At 54.0% G+C, this 16,727-nt stretch overlaps 2 protein-coding genes across 2 annotated transcripts; both read left to right on the top strand.

Moving 5' to 3' along the window:
- The first annotated feature begins 811 nt into the window (after positions 1-811).
- On the top strand, positions 812-6,337 carry SLC26A6 (solute carrier family 26 member 6). Its single transcript, XM_037384946.1, has 19 exons — positions 812-963; positions 1,284-1,423; positions 1,521-1,631; positions 1,876-2,048; positions 2,143-2,307; positions 2,436-2,588; positions 2,777-2,859; positions 2,955-3,102; positions 3,207-3,320; positions 3,416-3,493; positions 3,634-3,729; positions 3,852-3,958; positions 4,041-4,110; positions 4,283-4,375; positions 4,456-4,560; positions 5,105-5,290; positions 5,405-5,459; positions 5,756-5,877; positions 5,958-6,337. Exons 1-19 carry the CDS (start codon positions 836-838, stop codon positions 5,979-5,981), a joined length of 2,151 nt encoding a protein of 716 aa, XP_037240843.1. The 5' UTR covers positions 812-835; the 3' UTR covers positions 5,982-6,337.
- A 395-nt stretch (positions 6,338-6,732) lies between these two features.
- Positions 6,733-15,999, top strand: LOC119147009 (cytochrome b-c1 complex subunit 1, mitochondrial). The gene is made up of 13 exons (XM_037385446.1): positions 6,733-6,864; positions 7,359-7,499; positions 7,998-8,084; positions 9,071-9,200; positions 9,967-10,165; positions 10,784-10,863; positions 11,020-11,135; positions 11,546-11,689; positions 12,432-12,592; positions 13,593-13,678; positions 14,173-14,261; positions 14,818-14,893; positions 15,764-15,999. Exons 1-13 carry the CDS (start codon positions 6,793-6,795, stop codon positions 15,826-15,828), a joined length of 1,446 nt encoding a protein of 481 aa, XP_037241343.1. The 5' UTR covers positions 6,733-6,792; the 3' UTR covers positions 15,829-15,999.
- Positions 16,000-16,727: the final 728 nt, after the last annotated feature.

The following is a 16,727-nucleotide window of genomic DNA, read 5'->3' on the forward strand; positions in this document are numbered from 1 at the left end:
CAGGAGGCAGGGAGCAGCGTCTCAAAGATCACGGACTGGTATTAAAACTTAGGAGGGAGCAGAGCGTGCACCTGGCTGGCGACACCTGACCGGCCTGGGCACAGCAGGTAGGAGGGCTGGGGGCAACACAGGGACTTGGGCTGGCACAGCCCTGGCACCCCACAAGTGGTTCGCGGGTCCGTCCGGGTGCAAGTGGGTGAGCATCTCAGGACCAGCCAGGGCTACTGGCTGGGCGAGCCTGGTAGGATGGTAGCACTCTCAGCTGGAGCCCTTAGCAAGGCCAGGCTGTGCATCCATACGGAGATACCTTGGGCCCACCAGCTCAGCCCCACTCCTCCATGCACATGGGCTCAGCGTGGCTGGGGAGGGCGCTGGCGGAGAGATAGTGAGCCAGTGACCGGGGGTTGACATTCCTTCTCCCTTCATGTGTAAAGGGACAAAGTCTGTGGACAGGTTCGCAGTGTGGCTTTGCTGGCCCACTGCCCTGGCTGCGCTGTGGTACGTGGAGGAGAAGGGTGGTTGGCAGAGCTGGTGTGGGGCAGGAGCGGGCAGCACTGGTCGCTGAGGCCTTGGTTCCCTCTCTGCCCACGCACCCTCTGCCTGCTGCTCTCTGTTGCGAGCTGCTGCCGCTGCACCAGGACTGCCAAAACTCAGCTCAGCCCCGGCCTCGGGGCCAGTCCTGCATGCCTGGCTGGGATGGGATGGCTCCGTGGGACCAGCGTGGCTGCATGAGGGGCTGCAGGGTGGGTAGGGTGCCAGGTGCTCCTGGCTGTAGGGACATGGCTGAGCTCTTGTCTCCCCACAGTGGGCTGGCACGCAGGAGGGCCAGGCGGCCATGGAGGGGGAAATGACGCTGAGCCACCGGGCGCCCTGCAAGGTGCTGAGCGAGGCCGACCTGGAGGAGGTGGTGCAGCGGAAACCTCCCACTGAGCCCTCATTGCGTGGCTGTCTCCACAAGACCAGGTAGGACCATGCTGGCCGGGAGGGATGTGCCTGGACCCTGCCAGGCACTGTGCACCCCAGCCCCACCGCCACGGAGAGCATGGCGCTGGCTGTCCTAGTCCCTGTGGCAGACACAGCGCAGACCTGGGGGTTGGTTCCCCCATGCCCAAATTCCTGTGTCCCCACTTTGTCCTTCTGTCTGGAGGGACACCTGGCTCCAGTGGATGGAGCTGGGAGTCCCATGGGATCCATTGCTTCCCATGGGGCCCCATCCACGCTCAGTGATGTCCCCAAGCCCCTCAGCTTGTGCTCAGCCCTGGCTCTTGCTCCTTCCCCACCAGATGTTCAGCCTCCACTGCCAAGTCCCTGCTCTTTCGCTTCCTGCCCTTCCTGCACTGGCTGCCCCGCTACCCATTCAAGGACTGGCTCCTGGGTGACATTGCCTCGGGGTTCAGTGTGGGCATCATGCACCTGCCCCAGGGTGAGTGATGCCATGCCCAGGCTGCTGGGGGCTCCCTGCAGGTGCGGGGCCAGGCCTCGGCCATCTGTGATGTGTCTCCCCGTTCCATTATGTCCAGGGCTTGCCTACGCGCTGCTGGCCGGGCTGCCACCTGTCACTGGTCTCTATTCCTCCTTTTACCCCGTCTTCCTCTACTTCTTCTTCGGGACGTCCAGGCACAACTCTGTGGGTGAGCTGAGGGACCACGTGCTCCCACAGGGATGGTGGGGGAGGGAGTGAGGATGAGGGGGGTGAGCCACATCAGAGGTTGGGGGGGGACCTTTCTTGCCTTTACTTTGCACCACCAAGAAGCTGGTTGGCCAAAGCACAGTGGGTGCACTTTGAGCCTGGTCCAAGGGGACAGATGCCTGTAGACCTCAGAGAGGTGCTGGTGCTGACCTTGGGCTCCCTGCCCACACCCTGCCTGTCCCCAGGCCCCTTCGCTGTCATCTCCGTCATGATCGGGAGCTTGACAGACTCTCTGCTGCCCAGCGAGAAATTCCTGGAATCTGTCAATGGCAGCAACATGACAGTCAATGAGGCACAGCGGGATGCTGCCAGGGTGGAGCTGGTGGCCACCATCACTGTCCTGACAGGCATCTTCCAGGTAAGGGGGCTCCAGCCTAGACTGGCAGGGAATGGGGGGCCGTGATGCACCAGGGCTGCAAGCGGTGGGTCACTTTTGCCGCCTCTCTTCCCAGGTGGCCCTGGGCCTCCTGCAGTTTGGTTTCGTGGTGACCTACCTCTCAGACCCACTGGTGCGCGGCTACACCACTGCTGCCTCTGTGCATGTCCTCGTCTCCCAGCTCAAGAATGTCTTCGGGGTCTCTGTCGGGGAGCACTCAGGGCCGCTCTCAATGTTCATGGTGAGCGGGGGCTCACTGCTGACTGGGACCTCCTAGGTGCTCATCTGTGGAGCACACAGAGGCTCCAAAAAAACTACTGTGGAGGCATCTGCTTTCCTGAGCCAGTTCCCTCCTTCTGTGTCCTCTAGACCTTCATCGAGATCTGCCAGAAGCTGCCAGAGACCAACGTGGGCACCCTGGTGACAGCCATCATTGCCATGGTGGCCATCTTCATCGTGAAAGAGCTCAACCACAAGCTGGCTTCCAAGCTGCCCATGCCCATCCCCATCGAGCTTATCACGGTACCCAGAGCTGCTTTAGCTCCCTGTGGGGATGAAGCCATGGGTGGCCCTGTCCCCTCCAGGGTGGGGAGGAGTGGGATGGGGTGCCTTGGCGAGTGCAGTTCTAGGGCACGAGTTCCTTCCTCCTCTTCCTCCACTATGGTCCCTGTGCAGGAAGGCCCTGCCTCACTCCAGCCATCCTCCCTCAGATCATCATCTCCACTGGCATCTCCTACGGCGTCAACCTGAATGCCAAGTTTGGCATCTCTGTGGTGGGCAACATTCCCAGCGGGTGAGCAGGGCCAGGCAGTGAGGGTGGCTGTGCCGGGGCACCGTGCCGCCCACGGGACCCCCTGTTTCAGCCCCGTTTCCCTGTTTTGGCTGTAGGTTGAAGCCACCTGTGGCCCCTAACGTCAGCTACTTTGGGCAGGTGGTGGGCAATGCCTTCGCCATTGCTGTGGTGGGCTATGCCATCTGCATCTCCCTGGGCAAGATCTTTGCCCTGAAGCACGGCTACAAAGTGGACAGCAACCAGGTGATGCTCCAACACGCAGGGTCCTTTCCCTGGGTGAAAACCAAGCTTGTACTTGCAGCCAGGGGAAGGCATGATGCTCCCTCACCACTGCTCTGTCCCTGCAGGAGCTGATTGCGCTGGGCCTCTGCAACTTCCTAGGTGGCTTCTTCCAGTGTTTTGCCATCAGCTGCTCCATGTCACGGAGCCTGGTACAGGAGAGCACAGGGGGCAATAGCCAGGTGGGTCTGGGCAGCACTGCCTCCCTCTGTGGGGGCAAGAAGCACAGCGAGTGGTGGTGGACTCACCCCTCGCCTCCCGTTTTCCTTCTGTGCAGGTAGCTGGTGTCATCGCATCACTGGTCATCCTGGTGACCATCCTGAAGGTTGGAGAGCTCTTCCGGGACCTGCCCAAGGTACACCTGATTCCACAGCCTCCATGCCATGTCCCACCCGGTGCCCATCCCATGGCAAGGTGGTGGGGCAGGGGAACAGGCAAGAGCTGCCCCCAGACCTGCCCTCAGTATCCTCATAGCTGCAGGGTCTTCTCTCCTAGGCTATCTTGTCTGCTATCATCATCATCAACCTCAAAGGCATGTTCAAGCAGTTCAATGACCTCTGCATGCTCTGGAAGTCCAACCGGGTGGACCTGGTAAGGTGCTGACCAGCCCCAGGGATTTACTCTTGTCCCTGGAGAGAGTTTCTCCACCCTCCCTGAGGCTTGCAGGTGCTGGCAGGGAGGCCGTGCCACAACTGACCGTGTCCCCGCTTCAGGTGGTCTGGATTGTGACATTCGTGGCCACCCTCATACTGAACTTGGACATTGGCTTGGCGGCCTCAGTGGGTTTTGGGCTGCTCACTGTCATCTTCCGCACCCAGCTGTGAGTACCCTGGGGCTGGGGCAGCATCCTGAGGGCTGGGGAAGCCTGTGGTGACCTCACCCTCTTGCTGTGCTCCCCACAGCCCCCACTACTCCATCCTGGGGCGCATCGCCGATACTGATGTCTACAGGGACGTGGCTGAATATCAGACGGTAACAGCGCCGGGGGCGGGAGGGGAGCTGAGCTGCCTGCAGTGGGGAGGCAGTTCAAAGCACCCCCAGGGGCTGTTGGCTGGGGAAAGGAGCCGGGGGTATTTTGGGGGAGGGAGGGAGGGGGAGCAGGAGACTCCATCCCCGGGGTAGCACCCTCCCCATCTGCCCCCAGGCACAGGAGATCTCCGGTGTGAAGATTTTCCGTTCCTCCTCCACCCTCTATTTTGCCAACGTGGAGCTGTATGCTGAGGCCCTGAAGAAGAAGGTAGGAGAGCCTCCAGCCCCCGAGTGCTCCCCAGGGTGGCGATGGGGTGCCTGAGGACACAGGGATGCATTGTTTTGCAGAGTGGCATCAACGTGGACCGCCTGATTGAGAAGAAGAAGAAGGCCCTCAAGAAGCTGAAGAAACAGCAGAAGAAAGCAGAGAAGGAGAAGGCAAAGTGGAAAAAGGTGCTTCCCTGCCACCGGGACCCCTCCGGTGCCACCCTGCACCACCTTCCTGCCTGGCCCTGGCCCTCCTGCCCATGCATTCAACTGGCTCGGTGGCCTGTGGGGCTCCCGCTTCAGTCTGGGGCCGCTGGGTGCGAAGGGGCCCTAGGGCAGAGCTGGGCCACAAGTCACACCCAAGGTTGGCAGGGAAAGGCTGTTAATGATTAGGTCATGGAGCCAGTAAGTCATTAGCCATTTGGTGAGTTAATCAGAATTAAGAGCAAGAGCAAAGGCTGACCTGGTGCCAGCTAACGAGCCTGGCTCTGGAGAGGGTCACTGGGAAGAGGGGTGGGTCTAAACATCCAGAAAGAGCCCAACAGTGAGTGGAGGTGCAAGTGAGGCACCCACTCCTACAGCCACCTGCTGCCCGTGCTCTAGCATGGCCAAAGAGCCTCACCCAGCCCCACTGCACTATAGGGCAAGGCAAGCCCAGAGGCAGACACTGCCCAGCCAGGCGTGCTGCCAGCCCCCGTGCAGTGAGGCTGGGTCTCATTCCCTCCCCTAGGACACAGAGGATGGGCACAATGGTCCGGACATAGCAGTGATCGAGCTGAGTGGGGCAGAGGGTAGCACACCCCCCAAGCCCACCCTGCGTACCCTGGGGCTGCCCCAGCCTGGCTTGCACGCCATCATCTTGGACTTCAGCCCCGTCAGCTTTGTGGACACTGTCTCTATCAAGATCCTGAAGAATGTAAGGGGCTGGGGGTGCAGGTGGGCCTGCAGCTTTGCTGAGGGCATCACCAGGGTGGCCCGATGGCTGCTGCCCGTCCCTCTTCCCAGGTGAAACGTTTTCTGCCATTTGCAGATCTTCAGGGATTTCCATGAGATAGAAGTGGACGTCTTTGTTGCCGGCTGCCCGGGTGAGGAGGCTCTGCTGAGCCGCCAGACCCTGCCAAGCATACAAGCATACCCGCCGCTTTGGAACACAGCTGCTGGCCTGGGGCTCCCTCCATGGTGTCCATATCCCCGGGGTTTTCCCAGGGGACAGGTGCTGCAGGGTGTCCCACAGACCCAGTCTGAGCCCCACAGCCTCTGGCAAGGCAGCTGGATCCCTGGTGATGGCCCCGGTGTTCCCCGCAGTGCAGGGGGAGGGAGGCTGCTTCAGGTGGAAGTATAGCCAGGTGCTATAGCTTTGAATATTTCTCCCTCCACACAGTGCCCGTCCTTGACCAGCTGGAGCGGGGCAACTTCTTCAGCTCAGCCATCACGAAGCACTGCTTCTTCCCCTCGGTGCATGACGCCGTGGTCCACATCAGCAGGGAGCAGCGCGGGGCCTCGGTAAGCACCCAGCCTCTCCGTCCCCATCACTGTGATGGAGGGAGGCGCAGCCAAGACAACTCCTCTTCTGTCCCCCTTAGGTGGACCTCAGCACCAGAATGTAGCCCTGCAAGAGGAAGATGTCTCCCTGAGGAGCTGGGCGGGCAAGGAGGGCTTTGCTTTGGCACCAACTCAGCCACCCCAAGGCCTGGAGGCCTTGTAACCCCACCAGCACCTCCGGACTGTGAGAGCTGGGGCCCTGCCCTGGCTGTGAGCTCCCCCGCGACAGAGCTGCTCCAGCTGTCCCAACAGCTGTCCCAACAGCTGTCCCAACAGGGTGCCTCGTGCCCCTGCTCGGGCCCGGCCCACCAGGCCAGGCCTGCTTTGGGGGGTGGCAGAGGGGGCCCCACACCAGGCCAAGGGGGGTCTGCTCCCGGCAGTGAGCTGGCATCACGGATTAAACGGTGTAGCATTTCTCAGGCTTTGTTTTAATGCAGTTTCCTCAATAAAGGCGACTTCAGGCAGGGCCACCTGGCTGCCACCCTGGCACTGGTGGGCACTCCTCGGGCAGGCCCACGCCCAGGCCTGGCCCTCCCTGCGGACCCTCTGCCGCTTTTCTGCCACCTTTCCCTTCGATCCGCTCCGGGCCCGCCGGGACGCGGCTGGGGGAAGGGTACGGGTGAGCACGCGCCACTGGGGACCCCCATCCCCTGGGGAGCCCCGCAGCCCCAGCCGCCCCCGCGCCCTCCCGCCACCAGGGGGCGCCGTCGCCCGAGAGGGCGCATGCGCGGCGCCCCGCCCTCCCTCGGCGCCCCGCCCTCCCTCGGCGCATGCGTATCAGCCGCTCGGCCCCTGCACACGCGCCTCCCCGTCTATCGCGCCGCCCGCCCGCGCAGGCGCGCTGCGGCCCGCGCTGTCGGCGGCTGCAGGGACAAGATGGCGGCTTCCTCTGTGTGTCGGGCGGGCCGCGCGGCCGGGCGGGCCCTGCTGTGGGGCCCTCGCCCCTCAGTGAGTCACCGCGGCCGGCGGCGGGGGAGGCGGCGAGGTGGGCTGGGGGGAGGCCGGCAGGGGCAGCGGGAGGCCCCGCGGCGCAGTGGGGCTGCCGGACCTGGCCGGCCCGGAAGGTCATGGGGACGCGGCGGCCGATGCGGGGCGGGCGGCGGTCGCCATGGAAACCCTCCGGCTCCGGACGGCGGCGGCGACCTTCGCCCATCGCGGGGCTTGCGGGGGCTGCTGGCTGCCCCCCTCCTCCGCCCCGGTGCGCGGTTCGTGGGACTCGTCTTTGCGGTTTTCGACCCGTTGCAAACCTCTGGCTGCGTGGGGTTTCCAGCCCGCCGGCTGACCAGCGGTGTGTAGCAGGAACTCCCCGCTATAAACGTGAAAGAGTTTGTCTGGCCTGGCTTTGGTCAGCTGTGTGCCAGCCTGGCAGTCTGCGTTCTGGAGGTTTGCCCTGCGCTGCAGAGTTGCTGGTTAGTGGTGGTGATAACCTTTATTTTTTTTAGGCAACCTTATTGACTTTGACAAGGAAACGAGGTGCTGCCACTTATGCCCAGACACTCCAAAACATCCCCGAGACCCAAGTCACCACTCTAGACAATGGGCTCCGTGTAGCTTCAGAGGAGTCCAATCAGCCAACATGTACGGTAGGTTTAAGATAAGTTGAGGGATTACTTGAAACAGTCGGCCTTGCCTGGTCTTCCACAAGTGACAAACCTTTATTTGAACCAAAACTTTTAACAGAGACCCTACCACTGCTTGTTGTTAACTGGTGGGATCAATGTAGCAGTAGAAGGCCAAACCTGACTTTGTATTAAGTCTGTATTTAAGCTTTCATGCTTTATAAATTTTCGCAGACTTAGAGTTTTTGTGTAAGCAGTAAGTGACCAGTAGTAGTTATATCTCTGGCAAAGCAAAGGGGTTTGCCCTTTGGCAAACCAAAAGGGTTTTGCAAAACTGCTAGGTAAAAAGCCAAACAAAATGTGTATGGAAAGTAGTTGCTGGTGCTTGTTCTTATTTTAGTGTTACTAGTGCAACATCTGTGGAGCAGACTTCTTGTCCCTTCTGTTGTATTTGTGGCGTAAGGCTTGGGTTGTTTGGTTGTTTTTTTTTCTAATATGTGTACTTGGTGCATTTGCCATTAGGTAGGTGTGTGGATCGGGGTGGGGAGCCGCCATGAAGGTGAGAAGAACAATGGAGCTGGTTACTTCCTGGAACATCTGGCCTTTAAGGTAAGGAGGTATGCTAGGTCTGGCACAGGACTGTGTGGAGAGCTGTTCTAAATATTCCACTTACATTTTGCACTCTCATTTCAGAGGCTGTAGCTGTTAAAAGAGAGTGTAAATCAGGTCATCTGAGTCCCAGAGGCTTTGCACATAGTATAAAAATAAACTTCAAAAGGTAGCTAGCCTATAAGGTGCTCTTTGTTTGAATATGCGGCAACTTGCAAGCATGCGTGAATTAAGGTAACTTTTATTTATTAGTTGATATTTACCCTCTTAAAGGAAAAAAAGCTGTAAGTAACAAGTGAGAATCAGTCTCTGACTCTGTGGTTCCAATCCCTGACTATCCCAGTGACTGTGTAGAGCACATACAGGAATATATTGTGAAGCGTGTTTTTTCAAGTTAGTAGGCAGAACTTAAAGCAGCATTTCCTGTAGCTATTTATTTTAATTTTATTTTCTTAGTGAACCAGCAAAGTTTAGAGGCTACAGCTCTTTTCTAATAATGTGTCTGCTGAGCAGCCCTAGGGCAGAAGGCATCTAAGCCTGGGACTGGCTGACTCAAGTCTAGCCTGTGCCACCATAGGCAACTTGCAGCATCTGACTTGCTCCTTGAGGGATGAGCTCTATATTAGAAGCAGTTTGCTGCTTCTATTCTGCTTCTTCTGAATATTGCTGCTTGGGTAGCTAGAAACCTGCTTATTTTTTGGTTTAGACTTGTTCTTGGTTTCTTTCCACAGATGTGATCTTCAGCCACTGTTGTTTCTTAGTGTAGGTCTTCCCTGCTGGATTTTTATTGGTCTTTCAAAATACACTTCAGCCATCCTTTAGCTGCCAAGTTTTAAGTCTCTTGCTTTCTGCACTTGCTCTTGGCTTTTATAAATCATGTGACAGGTTTTATTGGTTTAGGTCTTTATTGTTCATTTCCTTGCTTTAGTTCTGCCTGAAACAGTAATCTGTTGGTTTCATAATTGTGTTTATCTGTTTTCTTTTAGGGCACAAAAAAGCGTCCTGGCGCTGCCTTTGAGAAGGAGGTGGAGAGTATGGGTGCTCACCTGAATGGGTACACCTCGCGTGAGCAGACTGCCTATTACATAAAAGCCTTGTCCAAGGACATGCCCAAAGGTAGGATGGCCAGTGAGCAAAGTGTGATTTGGAGGTTACGTGAGCACATGTGCTTGTGTTTCCCACCAGCATCCTTTCTAATGGCAGACCAGGGAATTAAGTTGTAACTGAGCAGTAAATTGGAGGTTCTAGATGGTAGTTGAAGAGAGCACTGCCATGACATGGTGATTGGAGGCTGCAAGTTCATCTATTCTAAAACCAGTTTTGCAAAGTTCTTGTTATATCAGGCTGCACTATGTTGCCAGAATGGAGAGCAGGGGGGTTCAGTGGTCTGTGGTTATTTTGTGGAGCTGAGAAATTGGAATCAGTGGCAACTACTATGTCAGGAGTCCTCAGTGCAGCTCATGGAGGTGTTGCTGGTGCTCTGTGCTACCATGTGCAGATACCTTTTTGGGTCGGTTTTGTCCAGGGGTGGTGATTTGAGTCAGAGCTATGGGCCTTGCCGTAGATGTGGGGTACGCTGTAGATGTTGCAAGCTCTCTGTAAGGGTTCAGCATGTTTCTGCAACAGTACCCTGCTTCTGTTGTGCTTCACCTTCTGCAGCTGTTGCACTGGCAGTGATGCTTGGCAAGCTGACTCTGAGACTTTATGCTAAAATGTTGTTTGTCCCTCCCTGATGCTGTGGGAATGTGTAATACTCATCTCTATCATGTTGCTTGCACTCCCCAGCGTGGTTTGTTGCTCATTCCTCTTGTGGTGCCCCTGCTGTCTGTGCATCTGTTCTCAGTCAGGCAGGAGGATTGCTAACATAGGAAATGTGTTGCAGTTGTGGAGCTTCTGGCTGACATTGTGCAGAACTGTGCGCTGGAGGAGTCTCAGATTGAGAAGGAGCGTGGTGTCATCCTTCAGGAGTTGAAAGAAATCGACAGCAACTTGACGGATGTTACCTTTGATTACCTTCATGCCACTGCTTTCCAGGGGACTGCACTGGCCCGCACTGTCGAGGGGACCACAGAGAACATTAAGTGAGCAACAGGCTGGATGTGGTACACGGTCCGTGGGTTCAGTCCTTGGGGTGCACGACCGCTGCTGCTCAGTAGTGGCAACTGCACAAGGAAACCAGTCTGTACAAAGAGGTGATCTGTGCCCGTGGGCTTCTTGTTGTGTTTTTACTGTTTTCCCTGTTGGTGCCGGTGGAAGTGTAATGCTGCACGCATTCATTAGAATCCCCCTCACACAAATTGTGAGGTTGGCGCGGTCAGGTTGAACCCTCTCCCATACTTGTCAGTTTGACTCCATTAGAGAAATTAAGAGCTAGAGGTGCTCATTAAAGCAGCGACCTGGAGCATATGCACCTCTTAGGATGCTTGTGGCTCAGTGCCCAGGGTGAATACCCTCTAGTCTGTATTGAAGCCTACCCTTAACTGTCAGTCTTGGCCACTGGTTTCCATTCTCTGTACTCTGGAATTAGAGCACAGGGAAAACACTGACAGTGCGGTCTTGATTCTAAAAAGTATTACCCCACAACTAAGAGAATGAACAATATCAGTGCTGTCTCTGCACTGTGAACTTGCTTCTCCTAAGCCTGTCGTCATTGCAGTTCAGAGATGCTGATATACTGGGTGTCTCTGTGTTCTTCCTAGGCATCTGACTCGAGCAGATTTAGCTTCATATATTGATACTCACTTCAAGGCACCTCGTATGGTCTTGGCAGCTGCTGGAGGCAAGTTCTAGACCCTTGTGATTCTGGGAAGCCTGGGTGTTTTCATGCTGGTGATCAAACCCCTGTCATACATCTTTAATGTGAAATCAGATTATTTTGTTAAATTAAACTGTTTAAGACTGTAAATATGTTTCTCTCTCGCTCTCCCACTGCCAGGTATTTCCCACAAAGAGCTGGTAGATGTAGCTAGGCAACACTTCAGTGGAGTATCTTTTACATACAAAGAGGATGCTGTGCCTGTCCTCCCACGCTGTCGCTTCACAGGGAGTGAGGTAAAGTTGTTTTGGTTCTGAATAAAACAAGTAGCTGTTGCCAAACTGTTGAATGAATGTGAAACCAGTTACAGCTGCTTCTGGGAGGAAAAATCTGTTTGTGCATCTCAGAGAAGCTGGTGATGCAACATCTTGGTAGTGGCCCCATGTTCTGTTCTTGGGGTTTATTGCCACAGTGTGTTGGGTTTTAGATAGGACCCAAATCTGTTAAGAATGTGGGGCTGTTGCTTATGTCATTTGCTGGAAAACTCATGTCGGAGCAGCTGGTTTGTGCTCAATAGTGCCTGAGACTGTTTCATTTCGCTGGGGTAATATCAAGTCCCCCAGTCTGTCAGCCTGGCATTGCAGCAGGCTGCAGACAAAGCTACAGTGCTCATGCTGTTCTCCCCCACTCCTGGATGATTTTTTAGATCCGTGCCAGAGATGATGCTCTGCCTGTTGCCCATATTGCTCTCGCTGTGGAGGGGCCAGGATGGGCTGATCCAGACAACATTGTCCTCAATGTGGCTAATGCTATCATTGGACGCTATGACCGCACTTTTGGAGGTGGTAAGGTAAGAGACTTGTGAGTGTGCCAGGGAGAGCCTGGAGCCTTTTAGTATGAAGTATTGTGGGGACCCTAGATGAATGTACTTTATGGGACGCTGCTGTGGTTAGCTTCCAACTGTGAAGCGGTTAGGAGCCTGGAAAGTAGGGTAGAAGTGTAATCAAGGCTAATCCAGGACAATTCTTGAGAGGTGATGCTGGCACATGAACTGAACCTTCTCTGCTAAGTTTGGAAGAGGTTTAGCTGATGAATTCTCAGCAGCTTATTCCTGCCTTGACAAACTAACCGTTTAGGGGTGGTGGTGATGGAAGCAGGCCAAGAGTAGTCTATAGTCCCCTCATACAAGCTTGTCTTACAACTGCAAAACAAGTAGAACTTGTTAAACCCCCAGTATTGCATCCATTCTCGTCTGGAATCTGTCTGGCCTGCATAACTGTGCTAACCCCTGCTACTGGTAGACCTCGCGCTTCCCATTTTCTCCCACTCTGGTGGTATGCATACCAGCTCCTCGTCTGCGGCTGGGAAAGGAAATGGTTTTGCTGGATGGACTCTTAAGCCATTGTCTGTGGCTTTTCCACCAGTGAATCTCATCTGTTGACCACATGAAGGGTCTAAATTAAGCTCTCCTTCACCAAAGTGTTCCACTCTGTCTTGTCTGTGGTCTTTGTGAAAACAGCTCTGTTGGAAAGAATTTGAGCTCTGAGGAAGCTGTAAGACTGAAATGGCTGAGGGTATCTCCTTATTTACAGAATCAGTCCAGCAGGCTGGCTACGCTTGCTGTGGAGCATGATCTCTGCCACAGTTTCCAGACGTTCAACACCTCTTACTCTGATACTGGCCTCTTCGGTTTCCATTTTGTTTCCGATCCTCTGTCCATAGATGATATGCTATATTGTGCTCAGGGGGAGTGGTAAGTACAACTTTGGCAAAAGTTCCTGTTTAAGATCTGACCCTCTTGTGGGAGACTGAGCTGGCGTGGGGGAGCGTATTAGGTCTTCAGAGTTGTGTCTCTTTATGAACTTCTTGGTAACTTGCATTCTGCTGAAGTGATCCTCTAAGTGGTTTCTGTAAATGTCTTAGGATGTGGCTTTTGAGGAGCTATTTTATTACCTTAGGGCTCTTCAGGTCTTTCATTCATGCTTCCAAGTATTAGCGATTAGGCTTTGCGTTTTTTATATACAAGTGAGATCATGCCTTAGAGACAAGGCTTTCCCAAGGGACAGATCTCAATTGTCTTGTTAAGCTTGAGCAAAGCAGGCAGAGTTCCTGCGTTGCAGCTGATAAATGCCCCGCTGCTGGAGTCACGCCAGCGTTGGGGGGCCTTCTGTCTGTCTGTCCTATTGTGTACATGTATATCCCATGGAATGGTTCAAGGCTACATCTAAGACTGAGCTGAGCCGTGCTGCGTGTGGAGCAGATGGAGTTAGCCCTTGCCCCAGAGACGTTGCGGTTGGCAGGGGAGGAAGGGATTTAGCAGCTGGAGTTCAAACAGGCTCTGTGGAACTGTCTTGTTCTTTCAGCATCAGTTTCCATAGCAGCTTGCCGTGTGTGGGAATAGCTGACATGCCTTCCTTCTCTTGTGATAGCGTACTGCAGACTGCTTACTGCTGTGCCTGATGGGCAAGCTAGAGCTGGCACCAGGGCTGCTTAGACCTTTATGAGTGTAACTCAGCATGTAACCTGCTGGCTGATATTCCCTGCCTGTAGGCTTGAGCTCTTGACTCCTGCTGTTCAGTGCTTCCCAGTTCTTAGCCGCTCTGCAGCGATCAAGAATGAATCTCAAGCCTGCAAGACAATTGATGTTGATAATAGCTATTTCTGCAGAGGCTTGGGAAAGGGAGGAATTTGCTTTCTGTCTGAGCAGACAAACATCTTTAAGAGCTTTAGCGGACTTTCCCTCTCCTCTCCAGGATGCGTCTGTGCACTAGTACGACAGAGTCAGAGGTGAAGAGAGCCAAGAACTATCTCCGAAATGCCATGGTGGCTCAACTGGATGGTATGTTCTTGTTTATGGATTGACCACTCTGCAGCTTTCTGAGGGTTACTGCTTATGTCTTTCCTGGGGAGCAGGGGCTCTGCTGGACACTGCAGTACTGCTGACAGGCACTGGGTAATACTTTTTCTCCCACTCGGCGTTCCTCCTGCCATGTTGTGAAAGCAGCTGACCCCCGCCTGCTGTGCTCCAAGCTAGCTCTGACTCTGTAAACTTCTAGTCATTCTGTTACTCAGAGTGAATAACGTGCTGCCTGGTGAAAGAATTGAGACCCTCAAACTGGTCTGTCTTGTTTATAACACTTTGGAGACCAGTGAAGCAATCTTTGTATGCTTAACTTCTGCTGGAGCTGCTTAGAGTGGTAAATACGACTGGTACTTCATTAAGAAGCTGGTTTAATGGCTAGAGTTTCTTCTGTCTGCTCTGACTGATGGTCGGACTATGCAGTTCTGGAAGGCTTTTTGTTATGCTGACCATGTGATATCTTCAATGTCTAGGTACTACACCGGTATGTGAGAATATTGGAAGCCATCTCTTAAACTACGGACGCCGTATCCCTCTGGAGGAGTGGGATGCCAGGATTGCTGTAAGTATCTCTTTTGGTTGGAGCACTTGCATGGTTGGTGTCAGCATCTTCTGGCCTTAGTTTACTGCAGTAACATGAGGCTTACTTATCTCTTTGGCAAGCTGTCTGGAGTCCAGGTGGTTAGCTCACTGTTGCTGACATAAATATGTCAGAATCTCTGGCATAGGCTCAGTCAGTGTATCCTGTGTCCCTGTGGCTGGATTTAGTCCATCCCAGAAACAGAGCATGTGCCTGTGTTAAGCAGCACAACTTGAAATTCCTTTAACAGTTGCCCTAGAGGTGGCCAGCATCTAGTCTCTGTAATTCTGCAGCTGCTATATCACTTGGAAGGCTTCTGACTTTGGACTGCCGTACCTTCTGTACCCTCAGAAGAATGTGCTGTGTAGAACATTAGACATCCTCTCAGACAAGAGCTGGACAGTGGGTCCAGATGGCCCCCAAGGGTCTGACAGTATCTTCTTAGTGATCTTGATATGTAATGGCAACAGTAACTTCCAACATTGAGAAAGGCAGGTCTGCTAGAGGGGTCATTAATTGCTTGTTTGATATTTATTAGGCCGTCGACGCAAGAATGGTGAGAGAGATCTGCAGTAAATACATTTATGACAAATGCCCAGCAATTGCAGCAGTTGGTAAGTAGTGTGTGGCAATTAGTGCACAGTAGCTCAAAAACCAGAAAAAGGGTCAAGAGCTGAGTGGAAATGAGCTGTGTTTCATGTGTCTGTTGTGGCCTCCCAACTGCTCTGGTTCTTTGCTGGTATCCTCCTACCTTTGCACATTAGATGTGCCAACGCACATTTGCCAAGAGATCAAGCCTGCAGGTGACGGAGGCGCAGTGGCAGTGAGCTGCTGGCTGTCCTCCCCGCCTGTCTACTTGCTGTAGAGCCCTGACTAAGACTGGGAGCCCCATAGCTGGGTGCAGGCCCAGTGGCGTCTGCCAGGTGTCCTTACCCTGGGGTCATGGTGGTTTATGTAAGGGAAGTGAAGGGACCTGATTCTCCTGTGCTGCTCTGGCATGTCTGTCTGACCAAGGACAAATTCCTTTCAGAAAACCTGCCTGAGCAGCTCAGCTCTGCTCTGCTGCCTCCTTCCTGTGGGTTGTGGATTCCCCTCCTCCATGCAGCTGTTTCCTCTGGCCTTCAAAGTGGAGCAGCTTAGAAAAAGGAGACAGTTTTTGAACAGGAAGTTGGAATGAACTAGCCAAAATTTCCATGGCTTGGTGGCTCCCCGTCTTTCATGTCATTATGTAGAGCTGTACTGAGCATTGTGGAGCAGTGCGAGAAAACAGCTTGCTCTGATGAAATAAGTAACGGTTTCTTTGTCAAAAGATGGTATCTGCTGGTTTTCCTGATGCAGGTTTGAGGTGTAGTTGCCTGGTTTTGTGCATAGCTGCTCTGGATTGTGAGCTGTCTGCTCTGCCACTGTCTGCTTTAAGACCATGGGAAACTGCGTAGGGATTTGAACTATGTCTCCAGTGACTAACTCTGTTTCTGTTCGTTCAGGTCCTATTGAACAGCTCTTGGATTACAACCGTATCCGCAGTGCCATGTACTGGATCCGTTTCTAGGACGTGTCCCTGCAGGTTGGAAATAGTGAAGTTGTGGACTGTGACAGGTTCCCTCTGGCTCTACATGTCTCATGCACCAGGGACAAGATGAGTCCCATCAAAATGGCTGTCTTCTCGGTGTTAAATGTATAAAAAATAAATACACCCTGTATGGAGTTGGTTCTGCTGGGAGTCGACTGTGTATTGCTGGCTCGTGCATGTAGACATTACCAGTCTTGCCAAATTGGTGAGATATTGGACTCGTCAGGCTTATGCTAGAATCTTGTCTGTGTCTTGTCTGCAGCCCCACGCCTCTGTCCGGAGCTGGAAGTGTTCTAGTTCAGAGTTCTTGTCTTTAGGCTGGTTGCAGAAAGTCTTTCCACTGGGGCAAGGCTGCCAGGGGAGTCTAGCTGTTTCCACTGTGCCCTTCCATGCACGCAGCAGCGTGGTCAAACTCGGGCTGTAGCACTGCTGTTTGTGCAGACCTAAGAACAGAGGGCCCTCATCTGAGGGGACCTCTGTGTGCTCTCCTGTTTGTCGAGGAGATCAAAATGTATCTATGGAAAGTTGGTCCTCTCCCTGTCCCTGGGGTGTGGTGGTAGTGTTTCTGGCCTGGCTGGCTGTGACCCTCTTGCTGGAGTGGCCGCCTCTGCAGTAGGGGCAGTTTGTGCAACCCCACTCTCCCTGATCAGTTACAGACAAAACTGGTTGGTTGAGTTCCCACCACCTCCTGAAGCTGGTGAAGGTGATCAGTCTGGCCTTGCCTGATGCTGCCCCGGTAAAATTGAGGCGGTTGTCTCTAGCAGAGTTGGGATGCTGTGAGGAGCTGCAGCTGTAGCCAGACAAACATCTTCCAGAGCCTATATGGGGATATGTTACCTCTCATCTTAAGCTTCTCGGTTATCTGTAAACCAGCCCAA

Source organism: Falco rusticolus, chromosome 4 (genome assembly GCF_015220075.1).
Source record: "Falco rusticolus isolate bFalRus1 chromosome 4, bFalRus1.pri, whole genome shotgun sequence".
NCBI lineage: Eukaryota > Metazoa > Chordata > Aves > Falconiformes > Falconidae > Falco > Falco rusticolus.

What these genes read in the sequence shown, in the direction of transcription:
- LOC119147009 (XM_037385446.1), top strand. Translation starts at nt 6,793, where the DNA reads ATGGCGGCTTCCTCTGTGTGTCGGGCGGGCCGCGCGGCCGGGCGGGCC. An exon ending in GGGACCACAGAGAACATTAA is followed by an intron (nt 10,166 to 10,783) that starts GTGAGCAACAGG and finishes TGTTCTTCCTAG; the next exon opens with GCATCTGACTCGAGCAGATT. An exon ending in GCACTTTTGGAGGTGGTAAG is followed by an intron (nt 11,690 to 12,431) that starts GTAAGAGACTTG and finishes CCTTATTTACAG; the next exon opens with AATCAGTCCAGCAGGCTGGC.
- SLC26A6 (XM_037384946.1), top strand. Translation starts at nt 836, where the DNA reads ATGGAGGGGGAAATGACGCTGAGCCACCGGGCGCCCTGCAAGGTGCTG. An exon ending in TCCTGACAGGCATCTTCCAG is followed by an intron (nt 2,049 to 2,142) that starts GTAAGGGGGCTC and finishes CTCTCTTCCCAG; the next exon opens with GTGGCCCTGGGCCTCCTGCA. An exon ending in CTATCAAGATCCTGAAGAAT is followed by an intron (nt 5,291 to 5,404) that starts GTAAGGGGCTGG and finishes TGCCATTTGCAG; the next exon opens with ATCTTCAGGGATTTCCATGA.